Below are 27500 nucleotides of genomic sequence, written 5' to 3' on the forward strand. Positions count from 1 at the left end.
TCACACAGCAATGACACACACCAACACACAGGTGCAATGGGCGGCGACACAGAACACACACACACACACACACCAGTGAATTGCCAGTGAATGCCAGTGAAATTTGTCCTCTGCCTTTAACCCATCCGAGCTGTCCTTCCTCAAGGGCAGCCAGGAGCAGTGGGCAGTCTTTATGGCGCCCGGGGACCAAGCCGAGTGCTCATGTCCAGTCCTGGTCAGGGACTGCCTTATCAGCATACGGTAACCTGCACTTGTATAACTCTCTCTCTCAGGGACACTCGAGCTTCATCACACACCTGGATTGGTCGGTGGACTCCCAGTACCTCGTCTCCAACTCGGGAGACTACGAGATACTGTACTGTAAGTACACACACACACACACACACACACACACACACACACACTCATCCTCAACAGCACCCCCCCTCCCTTACACCATGTAATCCAGGACTAATAAGGCAGGCCTTGATGTGCGATATTTGATGTCCTCATATGTTTTCCCCCCAATGCAGGGATTCCATCTGTTTGCAAGCAGGTGGTGAGTGTGGAGACCACCCGCGACATCCCATGGGCCTCCTACACCTGCACACTGGGCTTCCTCGTGTTCGGTGAGGCTGCTGCGTCTGAGCGCAGAGAGTGTCAACATCATCACACAGCCGAGTCGTTTAATTAGGGATTATCAAGAGACAAATGATCACAATTCCCTGTAGGATGACTCATCGTAAACAAATGAATGGGATATTTGTTTGTACTCTTCCTCGGCTGATGTCGGTGTATGTGACAGTTACTTCTCCACATGCTTATCCAGTCCTCACTCTGTACCATCCTGAGTCTTTACACGGATGAGTTTTGGCATTGGCACTCGGAGCGAGGCATTGGCACTAGACGCTGGGCGCATTGGCACTGATTTGCTCCCTCTCTCTGGCAGGACTTTGGCCCGAGGGCTCGGACGGCACAGACATCAACGCCGTGTGCAGGTCTCATGAGGGCAGGCTGCTCGTTACCGGGGACGACTTTGGGAAGGTCCATCTCTTCGCCTTCCCCTGCTCACAGTTTCGAGTAAGTAGGCTTGCCCTCATCATTGAGAGGGTTGCCTTATTGGCAGTACGGCTCCATAGCCTCATAGCGCACAGGGATGAACCCAGCAGGGGGCGCCAGAGGGTCGGGTTTGGGAGCGGGGATGAACCCCGCCACGGGGGCGAAGGGGTCCTTTTTGAGGGTCGGGATGAAGCCGGCCGGAAGGGCCAGGGGGTTGGGCTTTGGAGTGGGTATGAACCCCGTGGGTGGAGTTAACGGGTTGGGTTTGAAAGTGGGGATATTAGAGGTTTTGGCCTCTTCTGCCAATATGTCTGTCAGTTAGTACTATCAGTGCCATTAACCCAAGCACCTCTCTCTGCTTTGCCCTCTCTCCTTTTCTCATCAGGCACCAAGTCATGTCTACGCTGGGCACAGCAGTCATGTGACCAACGTCACCTTCCTGTTTGATGACAGTCACCTGGTGTCGACTGGTGGGAAGGACATGAGCATCATGCAGTGGCGGGTAGTGTAAGGCTGAGCCTTCCGCCAAGCAAGTACACATACAGGATAACCCAGGAGGAAAGCAGGGAGGGCCCCAGGACTTTTCTAGAAGTTTCTCCTGCGCATCGATCAATGACAGGGGATAGGATGTGAGGGGAAATAAAGACTTTTACAACAACCCCTGGTGGATTATAATGGTTACTGCAGGCATTGTCTATCGTTATAAAGTTTTTCTTTGTCGTTTGGTTTCTGTTGTTTGGATTTCACAACTCAGGAAACCTTGTAGTCGAAGCAAAGCAAAGGACATGGATCTACATGTTCTCTTTGCTTCCAGAATGAAGGCTTCAGACTCCCTGACACCACCCCGCCTTGAAAAACATCAACAACAACAACAACAAAAAGAAACTTCTTCCATAATAACCAAGTTCTATGAGGTGCTACCCAAGCACCACTGTTTGGTGAAACCACATCCGCTGGAATTAAATCAATGTGTTACGTGTTGTAAACATAGTGCAGTCCTGCCATGCCTTTGTAATTTTTAAAGACATTTTGTTTTCAAATAAATGCTAGTTTCAGGGATTGGTCAAACCAAATATCCCGAGATGAGGGTGACAAATGTGTTGTTTACGGTGGTGGAAAAATGTGGTCGACACCGCCACCACCTGGCTGTTTGAGGGATTGCACTATAGCCTGTGAATTCTCTTCAGTCCCACGCCCAAATCTCCACACACGATTTTTGTTTCCCTTCCCGCAAAATAAGTAAATTTAATGACCAAGAATGAATCATAAATATTTTTGTTCATAATTCAAGCATGAACTTTTTATTTTCATCCACCAAATTAGAAGTTGTTCTTTGCTAGTTTTTTTCTGCACCTGTACCTGTATTTGTCTGAATCCATTTGGTTGAATATTGAAATACAGAGCGGTGTCTTCTGGTTGAAGAAAGCCGATTGAACAATGCTTTATGGTAATTTGAACGAATTCTGAGGGATTCAGTTTTTGTATATAGTTTTTATTTTATAAAAAACTTTCACACCGAAATTCACATTTTGCCTACCCAACCCTTATCGCCCTTGTTCTGGCACCTTAGAATCTCCCTCAGTTTATTTGGACCATTCCTGAGGTTACATATTTGCCTTTCAAAAGTCAAACAGAGGCAAATAAAGAAAATATTAACGACGAATAAATATATACCTTACTGTAAGAAGCTATGGGATCCTTCCTACAAAAAAGGGCAACTGTAAAGACTGCAAATCACCAACGTGTGCAACTCACAAGGGTTACTTTTTCTGATAAAGTTGTCTGATGATCTGTGAAAGCATGCATACTGTACATTTAGTTGTAGCTTTTTCATGACATCACCGTCAGATTCTTATTCACATCTCTGCTATGCGTATCATGCTGATGTAAGCTTGTTTACTGTTAAAAGAGATGAAGCAATGATGGGTCCTTTTACAGTCTCAAACTGTTAGTTTGATGGATTTTAATGGATTTCAGTATGGGAAGTGAACTGAATGCAGGCTTTGTGAATTTGGTAAACTATACACTGATTGGTTTTTGAGGAGTGAGAGACAACATGGGTGAGGGATGCACTACTAATGAGAATTAACACAGTAATTGTGTTTGACAGTAAAAAAAACAACAAAAAAACCCATTAAAGTCATTTAACCTAAAACCCAAATTGTGCGTGTTGCTAATATCACCAAACATTTTGTTTTCAGAAAGGTGTAAATAAGACAATGTTGTGGACAAAACTCACTGGACTTTAGTTATTTCGTCTGCAAATACGACTGCAACTCAATGCAGGAGAATATTCAAATGTCCACATTGTTTGTGACCCCATAGAGTACAAAGTATAACACTAAAACTATTTACCTTTTTCTCAAGACGGCCAAAATTGTCCTAACTGCTTTCCCAGATACCGCCCTCATGCTGTACAGTCAGAGAGAGAGAGAGAGATAAAGAGAGAGGAAGGCAGAGTGATGTAGGCTTGGTTTGCGTAATCATGTTCGTCACCAGTGGGCAGCACTGCGCCGGTCGCATGCTGTAGTGTATTCATCATAAATCCCCCTCACCCAAACACAACTGGAAAAGAGAATATGGCAACTAAGAAACCAGTGTCAGCCGCAGTTTTTCACTGTTAACGAAGACCTGACCATGGCTAACGGAACATGGAACTGAGAAGCCCCAGATGCTGCGAGAAAGAGCGGAACATCAAATCATTTGAAAGGATTTAGATCACTGCGCTGCTTGGCCTCTAAGAAGAAGCAGCCGTGTGGTCTTTCATTGCTTCATAACGAATCTCGAATACAGCTGAAGGTGTGTTATTTGATGCGGCGAGTGAGCAAATCCGAGACATTAATGAGAAGATAGTCCTGCAGCAGGAAACTGCATTTCGCCGATTTCCTTAATTCATTCATTCGCGGATTCGAAGACGAAAATGAGGTAGGCAACGCCAATGCATGTTTACAATGACACTACATCAAGAGTCAAAACAGGACATTTTCTCAGAATAAGAACTGGGATATGACAGTTTCAGGAAAATAAAATTCACAGTCGTGAAGATGTGTATTACAAAAGGGGGTATTGGGTGTGAATGTCGGTATGAAAGGCCTTACACCGTGCAACTCGTTTTTAAAATTCGAATTCAAAATGACCGTTTAGAACAATAATGCAATAGCTGTATTCAACATAGCATCTTTCGCTTATTGTTAACTGATTTAAAAAAAATTACAACAAAAAACCCTCCCAAAAAAAAAAACACCGATATTTTCATTCAATGATCAGGGGTCGGAGGAAGGGAGGGTGGGGATTGGGGTCCTGGGGGTGGGGGTGGCATGTTGTCATGGGAACGTGACCACACAAATTGCATTTTGTGTTGTGAATGGGGTTGCTTTGATTATGGTCAAAAGTGCACCGACACATGTCATCTCACAACGACACAACGAACGATCCTCCTGCATGATTTTAGAAGATAATGTAGGGCTGTGCAATTTGCTGTCTCAGCTAAGAGAGCCTTTGGGGACTGTGCTGGGATGGTGGGTGGTGCCTGTGAGGTTTTATCCACGACTCTCTTGTGAGCTTTTGTGTCTGAATCAATGCTTCAGGTATGTGAGGTCTTGCCCAGACCCAGTGTTTCACTGCACATGAACTTGGGTGTTGCATGTAATACTTAAAATGACCTTGACTTAACTTTAGCTTTACCTGTTTGTCATGTGAGGCTGACTTCTGTCAAAATGCTTAACGTTGTCACATAAAGATGCGTAATGTCATTCCATTGCAGGCCTTTCACAGAAACTCATCTGGCTGGCGCTGACATGATACATAGTATATCCTGAAGGATTCTGCTGAATCCGCAGAGCTTACGTTCCTGTTTATAATTATCTTTCCTCATGAAACCCTATCTCTCAAAGACACATCTCTGTCCAGCTCCCCAAAATAAAACAATATCTTACTTTTACCATGACGACGCAATGTTCTGATAGGATTGTTGAGTCTTTCTAGTTTCTAAGATAAAGGAAAGTAGCTAGCCCCCAACCACCCCCACCCTTTCGACTATCCAAAATAGGCAGTTTAAAAGGCTAATCTTTTGACGCACTTTCACAGATGGAATGTCATGTACTCCATTTTCTGGTAATATTTATGAATGCGCAGACAGTGTGGTTTTGGCTTTGAAGCAAGGCATGAGTCTCGCCTGGTGTGCCAGACCCCTGCTCTTTCAATCGGGGCCAAAAGGAAGTCTTAAATTGTGAGGCCGGGCCTAGGTGACTCGCTCCATAGGAAACAGAGGAAGCCGTTCTCTGTTGAATGATTTATTCAAGCCACAGTGCCGCGAGTTTGAGCTGAGCTTCCCTTCAATGTGGTCTATTTATAGAGGGGTGTGTGTGTGTGTCGTGGAGTGGGGGGTGGGAAAGGGCGTGTGTGTGAGTGTGTGTGTGTGTGTGTGTGTGTGTGTGTGTGTGTGTGTGTGTGTGTAGGTGTGTGTGTGTGAAGGGGCATTAGTGGTCCACTGTGCTGTGATGATTCTAGCTCTGGCCTGGCGGGCACAGCCACTTACTCACACGGCGCATGATAATTTCTCAGGAGCTCCTGTGATGCAGAAGGACGTTTCAGAGTGGTTCTGCCTGCATGATTCATCTGTCCGGAGCAAGTTATAGAGAAAAAGCTCCCTGATGTGTGTTTGTCTGTATGTATGCGTGTTTGTGTGTTGTTAGTGTGTGTGTTTGTGTGCCTGTGTGTGTGTGTGTGTGTGTGTGTGTGTGTGTGTGTGTGTGTGCTGATTTGTGAGTGTGTATGTGTGTGGTGTTCTCTCACCTACCGGCACTGTGCTTCACTGCTCAGTCACAGGTGCAAATGGGGGAGAAAAGGTCCCCTGAGGTCTCAAATACACAGACGATGAAATTTAACGTTGGCCTAATCCTGAAGCTCACTTGACAGGTTTACTCCCTGTACACTTAAGCAGCACTATGCTAATTGGATTATACAAGACCAGACCAGACCAGACCAGACCACTAACCTCAATACAGAAAATATATTTGAAATGATGAATTCACTCTTGCTAACACATTCTCATCTTGTTCGTTTCTCATTGTACATTAAAGCCAGATTTGATCACCACAGGCAATGGTCCCTGTGTGTTCTCTAATGAGCTGATTGTTCACATTAAAACAATCAATTTGTAGCTATGAATATCTCATCATGGGTGATTAGCCTGTCACTTGTCTGCTAAACAGATCTACTTCCTGTTTCTGGTCCAAGTTTCCTGCTGACAGTTCATTTGAATGGGTGTTGCTGATAGCACCGTCGCTCCTGCCTTTATCCACTTTGCCTGCTGGGACCGAGGGTGAGGGCAGCTGATTGGTTTACGGGCCAGGGGTGAACGACACACTATGTTTTTACTGGCCTTCCTGTCGCAAAGCAGCTTATCGATCTATGTTTACATCAGACCGCCCCAGTCCCCTACTGTAGGGGGTGAGGGGGGATTTATAGTCACAGATAGTCACAGATCCGACCACAACACCTAGCCTGACACCTTGAACAAGCATACAGTGTTGGGCTTGTGCCTGGTGTTTGTATCCAGATTGTGTGTTATTGCGTGTTAAAGTCATGTCATTATCAGGTTGGCTATTGCTGTCTCAAGGTTTTAAGGGGAGCCGGAGGCTTGTGAGGTCTGCCTCGAGATCTCTGAGACATATCTGAGATATATCTGAGACATATCTTCTACAAGAGTACTGCTCTCTACTACACACACTGATAATCCTCTTGGTATTCAATGGATGCAAAGGATCTTACACTACTGTGTATGGCCTCTTGCCCCCAGCAAGCTGTTAGTGTTTTTAAGTGTGTGTGTGATTGTGTGTGAGCAGTTTTTTCTGTGTTTCTGTGTGTGTGTAATATGGGCATATCGGCAGATGTATACATGAACAAAAAAGGATAACATGCTCCGTGGGTGTGTGTGTGTGAGTGTGTGTGTGTGTGTGTGAGTGTGTGTAAGTGTGTGTAAGTGTGTGTGTGTGTGTGTGTGTGTGTGTGTGTGTGTGTGTGTGTGTGTGTGTGTGTGTGTGTGTGTGTGTAACCACTTCTTGTGAAGGATACTCCTCTCAGGCAGAAGAGACCGCCCTCCAATCCTTTCAGTGGATAAGAATGGGATGTGAGTGGAATGAGGTGACTGGTCCAAATCTGTCACATGCTCTCCAGTCTGTCCGTCTCTCTCTCTCTCTCGCTCTCTCTGTTTTTCTCTCTCTCCCTCTCTCTCTTACATTATCCTTCCCCTTCTCTCTTCACTCTCCCTCGTTCTCTTCGGAGCTGTCAGGTTTTTCCCACTCTCTCACGTCACCCAGAGAGCTTCTAGAATGTGAGCCATGTCTTTCTCCCTCTCGTTGAGTACTTTGTCATTGTTTTGACACGAGAGGCAACGGGGATGTACGCGGAGGAGGTGTGAACCATGCCAGGTCTGCACTGATTCTCCGCTCCTGTCGACAAAAGTTATTCCACCTTCGCCCCGGCGCTCCAGGATCTGATTTCTTCTTCTTCTTCTTCCTCCCCCTCCGCGAGAACTGTTGCCAGCCATGTACGCGCTGGATGACTACGGGTAAGGAACTGGGGCTTTGCATACCGTGGTTTTGACGGCTCCGCTCTGCATTGTTTCGCTGCCTTCGGGGATCCGCCGGGTGAAACTCTTGTCTGTGAACAGCCCGCTGCTTTTAGTGCCAGTGGAAAGGAAGTTCAGCTCTCTCCCTCCCTTCCTCTCTCTCTCTCTCTTGCTCTCTCTTCATGTCTCTCTCTCTCTCTTGCGCTCTCACTCCCCCGTTCTCTCTCGTCTTACTAATTCTTGTACTGTTTCCCTCTCGCTAACTCTCTCTCTGTCCTGGGATCTCTTACTTTCAACTGTTTCTCTCACTCACAGCTCTTCTTTTTTTCCTCCCCTCTCTCTCTCTCTCTCTCTCTTTCTCTCTTTCTCTTTCTCTCTGTCTCTCTCTCACTCTGAGCTGAGAACGGCCGTAGCAGACTGTGCTTTGTGAAGTTCTGTGATTTCGGCAGCCAGCTGTTCTCTCTGAGGACCAAGCCAATTCATCTGCTCTCACTTGCCGGCCTGTAACAAGCCTTCAGATGAAGCTCTCTGTCTAAAAGTGGAAAGTGGAAACGGAAGAGTTTTCACTTAATTCCACAGAGGTGATGGGTGAAGAAATGGGAGTTACAGGCAGACCTTTTTTTAAACAAAAACAAAAAAAAACATTTACAAATGTTTTGCTAAGGACTGAATGGTTCATTGTGCTGTATCGGTTCTGAGGCTTCATAGTTTGGCAGAACAGTTTTGGCTTTGGCAAGAGGAAAGTGGAAAAAATCAGTCTTGTCAGTTAAGGAATTGAGGATGTGGAACAGCGAGTGGGAGAAAGTGAGAGAGAGGAGGAGGAGGAGACAGGGAGAGGGAGAGAGGAGGGGGGGGGGGGGGGGATGAAACGGTTCACGGGTCCCCAGAAAGGTGTTTCCGAAAAAGGTAAAAAGTGTCCTCAAAGGAAGGCGCCAGCCATGTCTTCTCCTCTCTAATGCTCCAGTGGCTTCTCCCCGCAGCTGAAGCCCTGTGGCATGGCAGCCGCTGAGCAGGAGGTGACCAGGCCAATTTGGGTAATACTCCTTCTTTTGTGCCTGGTGTACCGCCAAAAATACCGCCAGCTGCGGCACTTAGGAAAGGGTTACTGCTGACCGAGGGTGTGGGCACCGATCCGCTGACTCCATAATGAGTGTGTGTGTTTCAGAAAGGTCTTTCGGTAACGTGTAATTTTTTCATATCCCCGCGGACAAGTAATCTTGAGAGATGTGTGTGTTTCCTTTGCCTGCAGCTGGCTGTGTCTGTAATGTAAGAAAAGGCAGCGATGAGAGAAGAGGCTGAGGTCCTCAGAGGTTTCTGGGTCCTGCTTTCATCCTGATGGCAGAACAGTTACTTGAGAGCTGATACACACTTATGTGGCAATCCCTCTTTGAAGGCCCTGTTACTGTCAATAACTATTTCTATATCACTTGTTATTCCTTTATATTTCTTTCTTTTTTTTCTTTCTTTCTTACATGCTTTCTTTCATATGTTATCCTCATGTTCTGTCCCTCTATTTCTGTCCATTCCGTGCTGTCTCTATTTCTGTCTTTCTATCCATCTATAAGATCACTATCTCTTCTTTCACTCTGTCCTCTCTCTCTCTCTCTCTCTTTCTCTCTTCTTCTGTTGTTCATCCCTCTCTCACCCTTTCTCCCCCCTCCCCACCCGCCCCTGTTTGACCAGCTGTGGTTCAGCTGCAGATAAACTGTCAGATAATAAGAGTGTCATTCCCCAGTACTTCCCAATCTCGCTCTCTCTCTCTCTCTCCACCTCACTCTCTCTCTCTCTCTCTCTCTCTCCACCTCACTCTCTCTCTCTCCACCTCTCTCTCTCTCTCTCTCTCTCCACCTCTCTCTCTCTCTCTCTCCACCTCACACTCTCTCTCTCTCTCTCTCCATCTCTCTCTCTCTCTCTCCACCTCTCTCTCTCTCCACCTCACTCTCTCTCTCTCTCTCTCTCTCCACCTCTCTCTCTCTTTCCCCCTCTCTTTGGCTCACATACACAAATGGAGTGTTTTTCCTTTAAGGATAAAGATTAGCGGCAGGGAGGATCCTGCCACACAGAGTGGGGGAGAGGAGGGCTGGTGTGGGGGATGGGCTGTCGCCATGTGTCCACGCACGGCTCTCTTCGCCATGGAGACGGTAACTGAGCAATGCCTGGGCTCAGCATCTCTCTGTTTCTTGCTTTTATTTCCCCACACGTACACTCTTGCCCTCTTTTCATCGTAGCTAAGTCAAGGCTTTTAAACTAGCTAGTCTGTGACTATAGAACTAGCATTGCTTCAAGCTGAAAGGTAGCTGCATCTACACACTAAATGTATGGATTTTTCTGCTCTCTGAAAAAGGTCCATGGCAACATAAGATAAGGACAACTGGCGGTCAATCAGGCTCATACAAAAACCTGTCAAAAGAGAGTACTGTGTTAGCTAGGAGCTGTAGTGTGTTCAAAGGAGATGAGCTGACAGTGTTAACCGTGTGCCCCACATATGTGTGGTGTGTGCAGCAGGGACTGGGGATTCCTGGATCAGCAAACTGATAACGTGTGTTAATTAAGAATGACATGAGCCCAGTGCCTCCCACAGCGCCGTGACGCATGCCAGTTCAGGGAATGGTGTGTGTGTGTTGGTGTGTGTATGTGTGTTGGTGTGTGTGTGTGTGTGAAAGACAGAGGGAGCATGTGAGCGTGTGCATCAGTGCGTGCATGTTTTTATGTAAATGCTTTACATAGAATTTTTTTTTTTAAGTGTGTGTAAGATAAAAGCATGTTTACCGAATAGTTAAATGATGCATGTGTGTGTCTGTGTGCCACACTGTCAAATTAAGTTGGAGTGCTAATTCGCCTCAGTGTTTATGTACATCTAACACACACACACACAGAGGCGTGACGAGTGCTCCGTTTATGTGAATGGCTCTTCACAGCTCCCACTGAGAGGGTGATGTTCATGGTCTCTGCTTGCACACACACACACACACACACACACAGCACACACACACACACGCCGGGGTCAAGAGGCTGCAGCTGCTCCGAGCTCTCGCTACAGCCTCCACCATGATCATCATCATTACCGTTTACGGGAAGGTCCTCAGACTAGATAGCAATCCGCTGTGTGTGTGTGTGTGTGTGTGTGTCTGTGTCTGTGTGTGTCTGTGTGTCTGTGTGTCTGTGTGTGTGTGTGTGTGTGGGGGTCGTGACACTCCGTGGGCATGTTTCAGTGTGTTCATGCATGCACAGGTTCACACCTACCTTGGTGTGAGTATGTGCATGTCAGCATCTTGCATGTGTGAAAGCGATGATGCCACATCTGTTGTGGAATGTGTGAGTGTTCTTCTGCACATTGTGGTTTGCCTCTGTTTTTGTCAGCGTTAACATGGGCCTGATGACTACATGTCTTTCAGTGTGCAGAAAAAGAAGTGAGAACAACAAAGCTTTTTAAAAGCTGGCCATTACGTAGTGGATGAACACAAACCAAATATGTAGCCCTGAAATCCTTACTATCAATTTGATGGGTGTTTTTGTGTTACCTCGTGTTTCCTGAGGTGATAGAGATTGTTACTCATTTCAGGCTTTTTCCGGGACAGTTATCTACCTCACTTCCTCCCACCAGTCTCCATAACCACTTTACTACTTTACACACTTTCCTTTTGTGTCCTGCAGTGGCGTGGTGTGGTGTGGCGTGGCCTGGCGTCACATTCCATGACCTCGATATGCTCCACTGGTACAGACCTGACCAGACCTGATCTCCCTAAAGCCGTGCCCTTAACACATAGCCCCAAGTCATCCCTCTCATTGACCACATAGACAGAGCCTCCACTGCGGCATCATTCAATGGCTGGCCAGCATATGGAGGACATTTAACGGCACTGGCTGGAGGCCACAGGCAGATTCAATCAATGTGACGCTTCAGTATGGGTCCAGTATGGCATTTCCAGTGTCTGAATGTGTGGCACATCGTCAGTTGACACAGTGACAAGTGTGTGTGTGTGTGTGTGTCTGTGTGTGTGTCTGTGTGTGTGTATGTGTGAGTGAGTGGGAGGTCAGTAGGGATGTGTGTGTGTGTGTGGTGGTGGTGAGAGTGATATTGTGTCGGGGGTGGAGGGGGGTCATTCTGTGTCAAATTGTCCACGCCCTTGGTCAGAGCGGAAGAGGAGGATGCTGGGATAGGCCTTTGGGTGGGCTAACAAGGCGGCTCCCGTGTCAGCTGTAGTGGGGGGTTGGGATCGTGTGTGTGTGTGTGAGCGTGTGTGTGTGTGTGTGTGTGTGCGTGTGTATGTGTGTATGTGTGTGGAAAGGGGGGGTTGGCGGTGAGGTAATCCCCCTCCGGGGCAGTAAGCAGGACAGATGCACTCAGAGGGCAACCGGATCACAGGGAACAGACAAACAGACAGACAGACAGACACACACACACACACACACACACACACACACACACACATTCAATCAGATGTGCCGTACAGTAGCTGCTCTCAGTTACAGCCCCCTGTCTGATGTCTGATGTCTGACGAACCTCCTCTCAGCTCCACCGTCTGAGCAGCCACTTAGCATCAGCCTCTGGCTCTGCTAATGCCACCTTTAATGGAGCAACCCAGAGGAGAGGATGGGCTAGGGTTACCAGTTCTGGGAGGATGATGTGTGAATGTACAGCAGTGAGACAGACCGACTGATTGGGAATCAGAGAGACAGATCAAGGAGCCAGGAATAGAGTTGACATAGTAGCAGCGTGTTTTTGGTCTGTTTTTGAGGAGGAGGAGGAAAATGGACAGGATGCACTATCATCCTCAGCAGTTTCATCTTCCTCAGAGCTTCAGTGACTCTGGACTTCACGTCAGGGGGGGCTCCAAAGTCAGGTCGGTCTTTTCATTGTGCACACCGAGTGTTTGTTGTGTGATGTGAGGGTGTGTGTGTGTGTGTGTGTTTGCATACTGTGTGTATAGCCAAACATTGTGACTCTTTCCAGTAATGTCCTCTTGTGTTTTTCTGTCATTGATTTTTAGAAGAATTATGAAGTCAAACTTGCAGTAGTACGTTGCAAATCCATATTTTGAGTACTGCTGTTTGTAAAATCTGGTTATTTGGGTAGAGCATTTTGAGATGTCGAACATGGCCATCCTCACACACTGAAGCTCATAGGACAGTCATTATTTTTTGTGATCTCCATGCTTAAGTCACCAGGTTATTGAGGAGAGAGCTGCTTCAGGCAAGTTTGTGTCTTGCGAATGACTGTTCCTTTTGTGAACACGGGTTGAGTGTTTCGTTGTTCCCTTAGTCATATAAACCCCCACACTGGACATCTTTCATAGATCTATTATGTCATTTCACAACCTCCTCATAAAACATACTACCATATTCAGCTTTCCATGTACCATTTACAATTGATTACACAACATTAATTATTCATGCTTTATAACATGTTTTTTGGGGGGGGATACTTGTTTTTGGTCTTGAGCATTGCTGTGTATTGCTTTTATTTTGCTATTGCTGGGTAAACACATTTATAATCAGGGGTGTGGTATTGCCGGTTATGTTGGCAGTATTGCAAGAACTTTATTATCTTCTCAGTCAGAGCAAGTGTGTTTTCTTCAGGTCATTTTGAAGCTAGTGCATTTCATCCACTGGAAGGAGATACCACAGGGCCATAGGGAGGGGTTCTGTGGTGTTAGTGCAGTCTTCCTCTCTCTCTCTCTCTCTCTCTCTCTCTCTCTCTCTCTCTCTCTCTCTCTCTCTCTCTCTCTCTCTGCATCACTAATGGAGCAGACCTTCAGAACAAGCAGAAACATCTAGCTAAGCACATAAGCATATTAATATAGAAGCAAGAAAATACCATTAGGGCCGTTCTCTCTTTCTCTCTCTCTCTCATCCTTTCTCTCCCCCTTTCTCTCTCTGCCACTCTCCCTCTCTGTGTCTCTTACCATTGTACTTTGCACTTTCACTCTTCTTCTCCTTCTTCTCTTCTCTTTTCTGGTGTTCTGTTGCCTTTTCTTGCCCTCCTTTTGTAGGTTTAATGCACAGTGGCCCATCCAGTCCTCAGTGGTTTAATGGTTACAGTAGGGTGGCGTGGGGGGGGGGGGGCAGATGTAACCAGATGTACTATAAGTGCTGGCCCATGTGCTGCCTAGGGATTGACTTAACGGGGCAGATTAAAATTGAATTGTCTCCGTGATCATGATAACTGCTGCCAGCACAATGAGAGATTTGAGAGATTTCATTTGCATCCTTATACCCTCCCGTGTTGTTTTATTTTATGCTGGTGAGATGATGATGTTTAACATCAAATTGCGAATGAAATGAGGTCTGCGCTCCATGTTTTTTTTATTTATTAACTATTTGTTATTATTATATTATATTATTCAAGTTTTGGGATACATGGATTAAAGGTCATAGTGATTTATATTCAGTGTAATCTTGTTCTAAAACGTTAAGCGGTTGGAAAAGACATTTCGAAAACACCAGTACCCATAAAGCCTCATCAACACATTCATTAAGGGTTGTAAAGTATTCATAATGCCTAATGGTGAGTGGCCTACATAACTATGTATACATAGTAATGACTGTACTGTAGCGTTATGATGTTGTAGTATAAGCCCTTACAGCTTGAGGTATCAGAATGCGCAATAAAGCTTCTTTTACTTTGTGATAATGGCACTACTCAGTAATGATCACTGATCATCTTTGCCTTATGTCAAATCCTGTTTATTCACCAAAAGCTCTTTGTGGACCAATATGTGCCTCCATACAAGTGTTCATTATAATAGACACTGTATGGGCTGTAAGGGCTCGTGCTACAGCATTATAATGATTTATGAGTGCAGTCATGACACTGTATGAAAAGTTCTGTAGACAGTTGTATGTCAGTCGCTGAGATGCATTATGAATACTTTTATAAACATTTATGAATGTGTTTATAATGCTTTATGGTTAATGGATTTAAGTAAAGTGCTACTGAAAATTCTTTACATACTTCCACAGCACTTCCCGGTTAAGGTTAACAGCCCTTAAAAAAAAAAAACGAATAATGTTTCCACACATGCTTGTGACTTTCAGACCCAACTTTCAGTCAGACTCTGTTGGAGCTGAGATTAGAACACTGCTAAATAAGAGCCTGGTTAATTTAGACTTTACAGTAGAAGCAGTTAATGATCTTCTTGGAAGCCTTTCCCATAATCCAGCATCAGAAATGCTCTCATGTTAGTTCTGTCTCTCTCTCTCCCTCTCTCTCTCCCTCTCTCTGTCTCTCTCTCTCTCTCTCTCTCTCTCACTCTCTCTCTCCCTCTCGCTCTCTCTCTCTCTCTCTCTCCCTCTCGCTCTCGCTCTCTCTCTCTCTCTCTCTCTCTCTCTCTCTCTCTGTCTTCAGGCTCTGATCTTTACTTCGCTTGAATGATTACTGGACCACTGACTTCAGATAAAAACCAGCACTTGCCCATATAATCTGCCATCACCCTCACCCTGCTGCTGTGCTTCTAATAACAGGGGACTTCCATAGTTTTACCCTTTTACCAGAAGTCATCGTGCTTACTGCTTTTTTGTTCAACTTTCATGTTTGTGCCCGAGGTTAAAAATATCCTCCCCCTTAATTTGGAGTCTGCTTTAGTTTACAAGAGATCCGCACATGTTTGTGGGGGTGCATTTTTGTAGAGCATTTTAATCTATGTTACTGAAGGTCACCAACTGGTACTGTACCTAAATGCCAACATGTTACAAGTTACAAGTCTTTTATTTGTCAGATGCACAAAATGACACAGGGTTAGACTGGGCACTGAAATTCTTACGACAAGGCGCCGCCCAAACCTACCATAACATAACATCACATAATATAACATAACAAACCATGACGTACACTCTGCACAAGTACTATGAACATAATTTACACATAATAAACATATAATAACCTAAATTATGACTGCTTGTTCAGTTAAAACTAACCTTACTCAAATGAGGAGGGTCAGGATCTGACAGTCAGAGTTGTACAGCTGGGTTGTGCAGATGGAATTACTGTCCTTGTGACTGCTGTGCCCTAGCAAGTCTTTTCTAACTTTTCTCCCAGTGATGAGAGAGGAAGAGAAAGCGGTGATTGTCAGTGTGCAGTCCACGGGCATCAGTGGGACATGGCGTTTCAACCTCACTCTGCCTTGACAAATGGGTGTCAGAGCCTGGTGCTGGGGGAGATAAGATTGCTTAGAATTGGACTTGTTGGTGGACAATCATCTATAGGACACGAGATCGAATTACTACTTTTTTTTTGTGCTCGCTGTGTGTGTGTGTGTGTGTGTGTGTGTGTGTGCATGTGTGTGTGTGTGTGTGTGTGTATGTGTGTGTGTGTGTGTGCGTGTGTGTGTGTGTGTGTGTGTGCATGTATGCGTGCAAGAGAGAGAGAGAGAGGGGGTCATAGTGGTAATGATGGGTAAATTGGACAGGAGAGAGAGGGAGGGAGGGAGGGGCATGTGGGGTGAGACATTGCTACTCTTAGTGGAGAGAGTTAGAGAGAACAAAACGAAGGAGATAAAAAAAGAGAAAGGAAAACAAAGAGAAAGTGATAGAGAATGAAAAAGAGGGATGGAATGATAAAGAGACAGATGTCCTGTTTTACATTACTCCGAAATGAGGGCAGAGCAGCTTGCATGCAACCACACAGCTCCCACCTCATGCTTTCTTCCACGGTGTCGGCTGTGCACAGAAAAAATGCCACAAAGGGCTATAGATATACCCAGAGCACACTCTGCTGTGTTTACTCGCCAAGAATAGGCATCACTTTAGTCTACCTCACTCAACCTTTTTCGAAACACAAATCTGCATTGCAAAGCCTGCTCGACGTAAAATGTCTCAAAGTATAAATGCCTGCTTTTGCTATCACTGTCATTACAAAGCAGTAATGATATATATATATATATATATATATATATATATTAGTGCTGTCAGTTTAACGCGTTATTAACGTTAACGCAAACCCATTTTAACGCCGTTCATTTTTTTTATCGCGAGATTAACGCGAATTTTTTATTATTATTTTTAGATAAACATTCTTTTTGGCCTCGCAAACTGTGTAGTAGGCGAACGTTACGGTTTGAGTGAATGGTGAGCGCGATACGGCGAAATGGATGATAAAAAGCTTCTGAATGGAAAGTTTACTTTTAAAAGTTGTGTTGTGCAAAAGAAGCGAGCTTCACTGTTGTCTGAAAATGTCAACAGGCAGCTGGCTGAAAGCAAAGAAGTAGTAGGCTTACCTTTGTGTGTACTTTATAATTTTATTTTGTACCGCCCTGTTTGGCAATATTGGTTTTCAATAAAATAAAACATTTGCATAAAGCAAGCCAATCAACTTTTCCATGTTGATAAGGGCATTAAAATAAAAATAAATTGATGAAAAAAATAAATAAACGAAGGGACATTTAGAATAGATAAAAAATTGCGATTAATCGCGATTAATTTTGAGTTAACTATGACATAAATGAGATTAATCGCGATTAAATATTTTAATCGTTTGACAGCACTAATATATATATATATATAGTGGCTAAGTTCAAGTTCTAAGTCCAAGACTAAAAGTGTAAAGAGTATTTGAGCATAGCATATTGCTTCAGATTGCCACTGGCCCCTGTGACTACATATGTAAGTGGGTGAAAGGGTCAATAAAGTGCCCACTAAGCAGCCTGGCCATGCGCTGTGGTCAGGCATTGAGGTGAGTCTCGCTTGTTCATGGACATTCTACCGGCCCCACACTACTGCAAACAATCAGGCGGGTGAACAAAAGCCTGTGTCCCTAACATCACCCTGCACCGTCACACCGTACTGTTTTCCCTTTCTCAGTATTACCACAGCAGCTTAGGTACTACTTGATGATGGTTACAGATCAACTGTGTGGCCGCTGCATCGAAATCATTTATTTAGCTAGCTTTTATTGGGCCATACCTTTAGACCAAGCCACCCCCTGGTGGTCTATCAGACTGTACTGACACGCAAGGTCACGCTAACTCTAACCCCACCCCCAACCCCCCGCGCCGACCCCCTCACACTCAATGTCAAAAAGCACTCAACTAATGGAGTTATGGCTGGAAGGCGTTGAGAGAAAGATGGAGAGAGAGACACAGAGAAGCAAAGACACAGGCAGAGATAGCATGCCTGCCCTCTGTCCTCCTCTATCTGTATTTAAAAGAGAGATGCATTTGCGTTGAATGGATGGACCAAAGGACTTGTGTGCCTCAGTCATATAGCTTGTGTCACTACAATACAGCCTCTTGTATCCTGCTTTGCCCATGAGGTTGATCTTACATAGTAATGCACTCACTCCAGAGCTGAGGTTGTGGTCTCTTTCTCTCTCTCTCTCTCTCTCTCTCTTTCTATGCCTTCCCAGCTAGGCGAAGAGAGTACATTTAGGAGTTGTGACTGGAGGCGGCCATTACATCAACCCCAGCGTGTGGACCACCGGAGCCGCCCTTAGAAATGATCGTAATGGATTCGGCCATTTTTTATTTATTTTTTTGGGCCCACATGAGTGATCGCCGTATTTGATTAATTAAATGTCTCCATCCTTCATGGTTCTCTAGACTCATTTACAACTGGAACTATTCAGATCCATTCATGGGTTCAGACAAAGACATACGATGGGAGTCATTGCTGCATTGCCGAGTTATGAAGCTTTGGCATTAGAAGGAGAGTCACTGCATGTTGCTTGACTTTTAAAAAAACATTATGCCTGCAAAGGTGTTATACTGCAAAGCTAAAAGCTTTAGCCACACACCGGAGCCATTTATAGGTGTTGACCTCAGAAAAGAGCAGAAAGCAAAACATGTTTTAAATAGCATGCCTGTGCCCCTGAGTGCGCACGCCGAGCAAAAACACAAGCAGACGCGCAGATAGATAGTCCATTAATCAACTCAAATGGATTTATTAAGGCAGTTATTGGACTATAAACATGCCAAAAAAAAAACAGAGATAAAGGGTGTTAAAGTGCTAATAATGTGCATGTCACAACATGTCACTCCAGGTTCACTTTCAAATTCTGGTTTAATGTAAGCATGTACACCAAGCCACAACGAGTTATTCTGCCTGATGCATCACCATGAATAAACTGAGCTACATTCTTCAGTGAGTGTGAAATGTGTGATTCTGCTCTGAAACTACTTCGCAATCACAGAAAAAAATGGCCATGCCGTCAGGCTATTTCCCCATATGACAATTCTTCCATAGAGTTCATTGCATTTTTTAATCAACTCCTGAACAAACAGCTTCAGTCCACTGATGTCACTTCACATCGCCCTCCACCACGATCCCAGAAGAAATAGTTTGCAGAAATCATGCGATGATCTCTTCATTGTTTTGTTCGCATGGCCAAATTCAGCATACAATTATGTAAGGCTAGATGGCATTAGTTCCACTCTCTGCACACGGGTCTGTCTGCAAAGAGTAGCTGAAATAAGACATGCTGTCATTTCACTGTTGTCTATTATAAGCATACCAGGGCATCATGAGGCCTTGTTTGCTTGTTTATGCTCAGTCTCCCTGTCACCCTTTCAGCTGCTGAAATTTTGTCATGCTGGAGGCTAGGCTCCATGAGGACTGTCAGGGGGACCTTATTTTTAGATGCGCCGCCATCAACTCAACACTGCGGTGTTCCCATCCTCCACCAAAATATTTTGTAAATTTGTGTTTGGAGAGACGGCATGTTCTTTTATTCATGATTCGGACGTGGAAAGTGCTCCTGCATTTTTAAAGGCTAAGTCTAGCCTATAGTATAGACAGAGACTGACGGAGCTCGCCACCCCCAATGAGACCACAGGTCTCACAACTGGAGCAGTAGGTGGCTTTGCTTTCACACCGTCAGGAACTAGCACTTTCAACTTAACAGTTCATTACTTTTTTTTACATATTATACTTTTCATTTTACATTCTTGTTATACCTTCCTGCTGTTGTGCTTTTGTCAAGTGCTGCTCAGTGGCTTAGTGCTTCAGCTGTACCACCTGGCACCTGGGGCCCAAAACATGTTTATGGGTACATATGACACCCCTCTCCCGCAAAAATAGCTTTTCTTGATAATATCACAGGTGCTGCATATCTGCATTTTCCAGATCATTTCAAAGATGACAGAGTGAATCAGACATGATTAAGGCTGGAACTTGGTCCCTCTTGTATGACGGCTCCAGCCAAAGCCATCTGAAAGCTAACGCTCATCGTGATTAGAGAGACAGAGCGATAAGGGATGACAAACGTGCAGATGTTGGGAGGGGGGGGATCTGTCAAACTCTGTCTTGCTACTCTGCTTTCCCCTCAGCACGGCCAAACACCTGCAAAGCGTTGGCGTTTATGCTATTGACCTCTGTCGCCAACTGTATTTATAGCCAGCTATAACCTATAACCAGACTCGTTACGGTTTTACAAGTGATACTATGCACTACTTTTTTGATGCTAGTGCCACATGCATTGCAGAGTGACGTTTATAAGTTTGCTATTAATTTCCTTCCTGTCACTCAGACCTGTGGATATGTAGTTCTATGTATTGGTTTAGATAAGGGGTGCAAGAGGAAATAAAAATGTGTTCATGAGTAATGTTTTAGTTTTTCATTTACTGTTAATAATCTATCTGCCTATGCCCAATTTTCCAATTGCTTCCTTCTCTCATGTCATTCAAGTACGTGATTCAAGAGCATGAGACAGTAAAGGGAGAAAACCGATCTTGCTAGCAATAACGTTACTTAAACTAGGAGTTTCCTCTGTACTTTTTGTCTCAGAAATACCCATGGTCCTACAGCGATACACACACACACACACACACACACACTTTCTATTACACATACTATATTTCAGACCAGCTGAAGGGGAAATAAAACCAGTGCTGATTTAGAGAAATACGATGGTACTCACGCACACACGCACGCATAAACACACAAACCATCATCATCATCTGCACCCCCACTGTTGCTCACCTCAGTAGAAAAACCTATTTTTAGAAAATAAGAGAAAATATCATAAAGATCTGAGCAGAACCTGTGTGTACTGTGTGTATGTGTGTGAGTGTGAGTTCTATTGTCTGTGTGTACTGTGTGTATGTGTGTATGAGTTATATTGTCTGTGTGTATTTCTGGACGGGGTACATTAGAAAGCAAACTATGTTTAGGAAAAAAGAGGAGAGACTTGGTCTTTGAAGCAAATGGCTTCTATTGTAAACCTCTATTGTGCTTTGCACTTAACCACATAATTTGTTGATGGTCGTCAGTGTTAACCAAACTGCAAGCATTGTCTTATGGTAGACCTGTTTGAAGGCAGAATTACTCAGAGTGAAAGTCTGTTTATATTAAGCTCACATCCAAGTGAAAGCAAACAGCAAAGTAAATTCCTTCATTTTGTCATAAGCTTTTAAATTTTAATAAAGACACTGCTCTCTGCTCTTTCATTGAGAGGCACATTTCCTGTTCTCAGCTGAACTTCCTCTCTCTGTAGACTAGAGCGTGTGGTTTTAAGGGAAAACTCAGTTTGGGTATAGATCTACACACCATTGACACTCAGCTCAGCGCAGACTGCTGATTTAGTACCCTTCAAAGGTCTTTTGCGGTGCAGATGAAATGTCGAAAAGAAGGTAAGTAGTTCAGGTGTCATAGAAATGACGCCAAGGTCATTCAAGGTAGAATGTAGTTGCCGCTGGTGAACAGAATTCTTAATAGCAGTGGGGGATTTGGCACTATAACACAGTTAGTGTTTTTGTACTGTTTTCTGTTTTGTTCCGAGAGGATTGATCCATATTCAAAGGTTTTACAGTTTTTTGATTGAGTTGTTAATAATAACGTTCATTTCCCAGGTGTTTGTATATTGTCCGGGTTATTTGCAGTTTTAAAACAGGTCCTATATAATTGTCTGAGAGACATTATTTACTAAATGCTCAGTTGTCATTTGTTTGTTGGTCGATTAGAAAGGGCGTGAGTGGTATAAAGTAAGGTGGGTGTGGTGGTTGTTGGTTGCCGTGGTGAGTGAGTTTGCTTCACTCAAATTCATTCCTCGAGGTCTCGGGATTCCAGCGTGATTGCGGGTTTCAGACAGTTCAATCTCTAATCTCGACCGACGGAGCTGAGCACCATCTGCGCATCTGGCCTCGAGCTGTGGTCGCAGAGTTGAGCTCGGGACCGGAGACCAGAGACGCTCCCACCCCCTGCGTGGGAAAGACACTGCCACTGTCATGGCAGACGAATGAATGGACAGAGTGAGGAACGACTGGGAGGAATGATTAGAGGCTTAGACTTTAGTCGCAAACATATGAAGGCTTTCCTGTTCGAGCGTGCCAGTATGCATGTCAATGTGAAAGTAGAGGAGGGGAAAAAAACGTAATTAGACCATGAAAAAGTGAATGGATTTCTGACTGAAGTTATTTGTTCACATGCACGCCTCAGCGTATTCACTATTCATTCCTTTATTTTGGTGAATCTGTTGTTTTACCTCTGAAGGCTCGGGGGAAACAAAACAGAAACTTTTGTTCTATGGACCTCAACAGTCACATTTCTCCAACAGACTGGGCTTCTGATATATACGACTAGAGAACCAAAATACATTTTATAGAGGTATAGGAGTTCACCTCTTCACATCGCCTCTTAGAACTACGTTTTAAACAGTTGATCAACTCAACTAAGTTATGTTTTTTTTGTTTTATTGATTAAGCTGAGAGGTACTTCTTAGTTTAATGTATCAAGATTTCATTTGAAGCCTTCATCTATGAAATATAAATTCTAATCAGTCTTCATTATCATGTAGAGTGTCTGTCACCCCACTGATCATGAAAATCCATATAGAAACAGGCCTCGTAGATGTTACTCTCAGCAGTGCCTTTGCTGGCTTGTTCTGGTTAATTAGATAGCCGGCTCAAAGTGTTTTTAAACTGTGATTATTTGAAGAAGGGAAAAATTCAGGCCTGTAATTAAATCCCTGTGTCTCTCATCAGCCTATCAGCAGGCTCGTGTCCCAGAAGACCTCTCTTTCTCCGAGAGCTTCTTGCTTCATGCCTCATAAGTTTTGTTTTTGTTTAACTCGTTTATTTATTTATTTTCTGCATTTGTCACGTGCTGTGTCTTCATCACGTACAGCTAGCTCAGCTCTCTGCGACTGTTTCCGCTTGTGCCATTATAATACCAGTGTGTGCCACAGCAAACCCACAGAGGCACACTTTCAGTCTGGAGTCTAGACTCACATTCTATTGGTTTCTCTGTGGTCGACACTCCCCTGTGCCAGCTCAATGAGTTACTAGTGTTCAACTTGGGAATGTAGTTACATCTGGGAATTGGGTAGCACCATGGTCCCAGATCTCACGTGTCTGGTAACTTGGATGTATGTGATTCATAGACATGTCATCTAGGTGTCACGGGCATGGATGTTTCATGTGTTTGACCCCCAACCTTTGACCTTTTTTGGTTCCACAGTGAACAGAGTATCTGCCAAGCTCGGGCTTCGGTCATGGTGTATGACGACACCAGCAAGAAGTGGGTCCCCATCAAGCCAGGGCAGCAAGGCTTCAGCCGCATCAACATCTACCACAACACCACCAACAACACCTTCCGTGTGGTGGGTGTCAAGCTTCAGGACCAGCAGGTGGGACACAGACACAGACACAGACACAGACACAGACACAGACACAGACACAGACACAGACACAGACACAGACACAGACACAGACACAGACACAGACACAGACACAGACACAGACACAGACACAGACACAGACACAGACACAGACACAGACACAGACACTAAATATACCCCCCCCCCCCACACACACACACACACACACACGTATATATGTATATATGTGTGTGTGTGTGTGTGTGTGTGTGTGTGTGTGTGTATATGTGTATATTTATATTTACATACATACATACATACATAAATACATTTGCATACATGTGCATACAAGCACACTCCCATGTGCTCACACACATGTACGTACAGTATCACCTCACATATTCATATGCACACACAGCTACGTGTATACCCTCACACTCACTCAAGAAAACCCATGAATTGAGAATTGAGAGTGGAGTTATCGAGTAAATCTAAATTGAACATTTAAAAAAAAAATAGATTTCACTCTCGGTTCCCCTTTCTTTCATCTCTTTCTGCATTCCTACTGCCTCTCCATTTTCCCGCGGTTTCCGTTCCTTTTTTACGCTTTCTAATCCTCGCTTCTCCTTCTTCTTCTTCTTCTTCTTCTTTATTTCAGGTTGTCATCAACTACTCAATCGTCAAGGGGCTCAAGTACAACCAGGCCACACCAACCTTCCACCAGTGGCGTGATGCCAGGCAGGTGTACGGTCTCAACTTCGCCAGCAAGGAGGAGGCCACCACCTTCTCCAATGCCATGCTCTTCTCCCTCAACGTGCTGAGCTCCCAGGAGGCGGGTGAGTTCAGCCGGAAGCTCCCACTTCACATCCCCACCAGTGCGCTTCGGATACTGACCCTCCGGCTCAATCCTGACTGTCCCCACTTTTGCCCTATCAAATGGAAAATGAATCCAATGTTGAACAGTGAAATAAATTGGCATTCAAATGAGCTGGTTCACTGGCAGCTCGTAGGCATCTCTTGAGTTGAGTTGAGTTGAGTTGAGTTGAGTTGAGTTGAGTTGAGTGTGTGTGTGTGTGTGTGTGGGGGGGGTTTTGCTCTTCGGCTTGGTTGGGTCTGGTTCTTTCCACGGCTCGTTCATCTTGGTGGTGAGTTCCACCCCCAAGGTTTTAATTAGAACTCTCATGCTGTGCGGTTGAGTGAAGCATGTGCTGTAGGTGTGTGTGAGGTTAGTCGTGGTGGAGTGAAGCATGTGCTGTAGGTGTGTGTGAGGTTAGTGGCTGTAGGTGTGTGTGAGGTTAGTGATGTAGGTGTGTGTGAGGTTAGTGGCTGTAGGTGTGTGTGAGGTTAGTGGTGGTGGTGGTGGAGTGAAGCATGTGCTGTAGGTGTGTGTGAGGTTAGTGAAGCATGTGCTGTAGGTGTGTGTGAGGTTAGTGGTGTAGGTGTGTGTGAGGTTAGTGCTGTAGGTGTGTGTGAGGTTAGTGGTGTAGGTGTGTGTGAGGTTAGTGCTGTAGGTGTGTGTGAGGTTAGTGGTGGTGGTGGTGGTGGAGCTTGCACTCCCATGGTTAATACTTCCCGTTACTGGTGACTTGACCATGAGGAAAGAACGGTGTGGCAGAAACAAGTGGATGCTGAAATCATCATGTGGAGTTAAATGAGAGAGGTGGTCTGTGTGGGAGCCATTAGAGAGGGTTTTTTTTTTTTTTTCAAAACTTGTTTTAAAAGAATAAAGCCATTTGACAGTATGTTTTTTTAATTACAATTTTTTTATTGCACTCTGATTGCTGGCCAATGAAATAAGTGAACGTCTGTGGACTGTTAGTGGGACAGACATGCCTGTTGCATGCCAGCCCCGGGGTGTACGTCCTTTATGTTCAGTCAAATGTGACTCTTGGTGGAGAAATGGCACAGGGTGCTCTCTGGTTACGGATCGCTGCTACTTATAAGTGTTTTTCAGGGGGCTCTGGTGACAACCCCCTTTTTTCCAGGCATCCCATTGGTGCAGGGCCCAGCTAAAATATCCCTGGAGCCTGACTGTCTTAGACTGCCTATCTCTGCCCCGTGGGCTTGTGTGCGCGATCCTTTTTTTGGAGGGAATTGGAGGTGACGCCACTGGGAAGTGTAGTGTTGAGGATCGTCAGCATGCAAACAAGAAGTCATCCTGCCCTGGAGCACAGGGTCCCACCTGCCGCCTGCCGCGTTCATGCTCACGTACCTGTGACCTGACCTCACAAGAGCCAAAACAGGGAAACAAACAAACAAAACAAACAAAAAAAACAGCAGACCACCTGGTTTAAGCCAGCTCTGGTGTTTTTTTATTTTCAATTTTTTCGGGCTGCCCAGGCTTCTGCCAGACTGAAAATAACAGTGGCATAAGAAGGGTGTTTTTTTTCTCTCGCAGTGGGACGTAGAAGCTGGTGTAAAAAGCAGCGGCGGGCGCTATGTTTGGGCCAGAATTCTCACCGAGTCTGATGCGACGGGTCAGTTCTGCAGTCATAACACTCAGCTGTAAGTCATTGTGCGCATGAGAGAGAGAGGGGGGGGGGGGGGGGGGGTCTCTTTTGGGCTGCAGGGGGAAACAGCTGATTTGATGCATGAAGGATCAAGGCCAGGACACCCACCTCTCCCATGTCACTGTATTGCATGCTGTGAACAATGCAAGCTAAAGGCCCGCTGGCGCCATTGTTGGGGCTGTAAATGGGAGATGATGTTCTGGAAAGCCAGAATGCTTTTTTAAAGGAAGGGAGGGGGTTGTGTAGGGGACGATAGTACCCATGTTATGGAACCAACCTTCTGTGTGACTAGATGATGATGAAAATGACAGACTTGTGTACTGAGGTGACGCCTGTTTCACTGCGTTCCCTCAGACTGATCTCGATTTGTTTTGATGTTTTTTTTTTACAAGTGGTTTGAATGTGTCAGTCATTATGCTATGACGTTAGACATGTCTACTGGCTCCCCATGTTTGTGTTTGACTTATTTCTGTATTCTGGCCAATTTTGACCTGTAAAACGTCACATAGAAGTACACTTAATTGCGTGTTACATAATAAAAATAGGGCAAGCTTATGGTCCAACATTCTCATTTTACATAGATAACATCACACCTCTCTGCGGGACGTTAGCTCTCTCCATGGCAACCGGCACCCTACACTGTCACCCAATCCCCCCCCACCCAGATGTTTTGCTTGAGTGTCATTACATCAGGAGAACGTCTTATTGATTGGTTGACATCTGGTTTCTTTGTTCCATTACAATGACACTGATATGCATGCTTTCGATGGCAAACATTTTGTAATGGTCATAGGCCTCATATATAATGATCCGGTTTTTGTCTTTTCTTGAGTGAGTGAGTCACATATCAAATGTATACTTTGAAAACAGGGATTGGGTTTACATTTTTCATGAATGCTAAAGGCGCCAGAAACGATCAGCGCTTAGTTATCTGGTGAATGCGGGAACAGTGGCCACGGCATAATTTGGCAGCGGCGCTCAGTAGTACTACCCCCACACCTGTTACCCGACAATGACACGCTGGGTCTCAGGAATCACAGATTCACACAAGTGTAAACAGCAGAGAGGACTGCTAGCTGGCTGGCTTGCATCCCATCCTATCATACACCAACCAAACACCCCCCCCCCCCAACACACACACAGACACATACACACACACACACAGACACATACACACATACACACATACACACACAGCCACATACACACATACACACATACACACGTTAACACTCCCTGTGACCGCACGTCCGGGAGGATTACTGTCACTTAACACAAGGGAGGAAGTGTGAGGACAAATGTCAACAAGGCAGCATGGTAAATCAGATTGTGTTGGCACTGTGGATAGTCCTAATGACAAAAGATACAAGGCAGCATGGTAAATCAGATTCTGTTGGCGCTGTGGAGAGTCCTAATGACAAAAGATCCTCCTTTTAGTTTTTTTGTTTTGTGTTTTGGTGTGTGCCAAGTGCTTAGCGGTGCCACTAAACACTGTTGTGCCCAGGGGAGCTGATGAGTAATGGCCATTTGCTGAAGTGCAATTGCCCTGATGACAAGGCTAGGAGGCTTAGCATGTCACACACAAGGGGAGCCTTTATTTCAAATCGCTGTTTGTAATCACAGGGTATCATCTAGCCGGACTGAAATAACCCACACATTTATATTTTCCAGTGTAGAGACAGACGTCTCTGTATTTCAATTTCTGGGATGATGATACAAAATGGCTGTATGTTTTCCCAGAGGAATTATCATAAAGTTGTGTCATACAACCGAAACCCTCTTGCCAGCCTAGCTGCTCAGGTGTCACCACGAATAGGAGCTGACTTGGCCCTGATATGCTGTGTGCGGGGCCAGA

General features: G+C 44.9%; 2 protein-coding genes across 13 annotated transcripts in view; both read left to right on the top strand.

Annotated features, from left to right (window-relative positions):
* The window catches only part of eml1 (EMAP like 1), a 67232-nt gene extending 64039 nt beyond the window's left edge, over positions 1-3193 (top strand). For all 9 annotated transcript variants that reach the window (XM_031580331.2, XM_031580324.2, XM_031580325.2 and 6 more), the window contains 4 exons: positions 273-360; positions 513-608; positions 929-1059; positions 1424-3193. In XM_031580331.2, the coding sequence (XP_031436191.1) occupies positions 273-360; positions 513-608; positions 929-1059; positions 1424-1549 (441 nt within the window). In that variant the 3' untranslated portion in view covers positions 1550-3193. The remainder of the gene's footprint in view (positions 1-272; positions 361-512; positions 609-928; positions 1060-1423) is intronic.
* Positions 3194-3293: 100 nt separating this feature from the next.
* evla (Enah/Vasp-like a) overlaps positions 3294-27500 on the top strand; it is a 37361-nt gene continuing 13154 nt past the window's right edge. For 2 of the 4 annotated variants that reach the window (XM_012826845.2, XM_031580335.1), the window contains exons 1-3: positions 7275-7609; positions 22997-23165; positions 23794-23971. In XM_012826845.2, coding sequence (XP_012682299.2) covers positions 7587-7609; positions 22997-23165; positions 23794-23971 — 370 coding nt within the window. In that variant the 5' untranslated portion in view covers positions 7275-7586. Of the gene's footprint in view, positions 3964-7274; positions 7610-22996; positions 23166-23793; positions 23972-24585; positions 25641-27500 lie in introns of those variants that run through there. The other 2 variants (XM_031580334.2, XM_031580336.2) reach the window with 2 other exon arrangements.

The sequence above is a fragment of the Clupea harengus genome, chromosome 14 (assembly GCF_900700415.2).
Source record: "Clupea harengus chromosome 14, Ch_v2.0.2, whole genome shotgun sequence".
Taxonomy (NCBI): Eukaryota; Metazoa; Chordata; class Actinopteri; order Clupeiformes; family Clupeidae; genus Clupea; species Clupea harengus.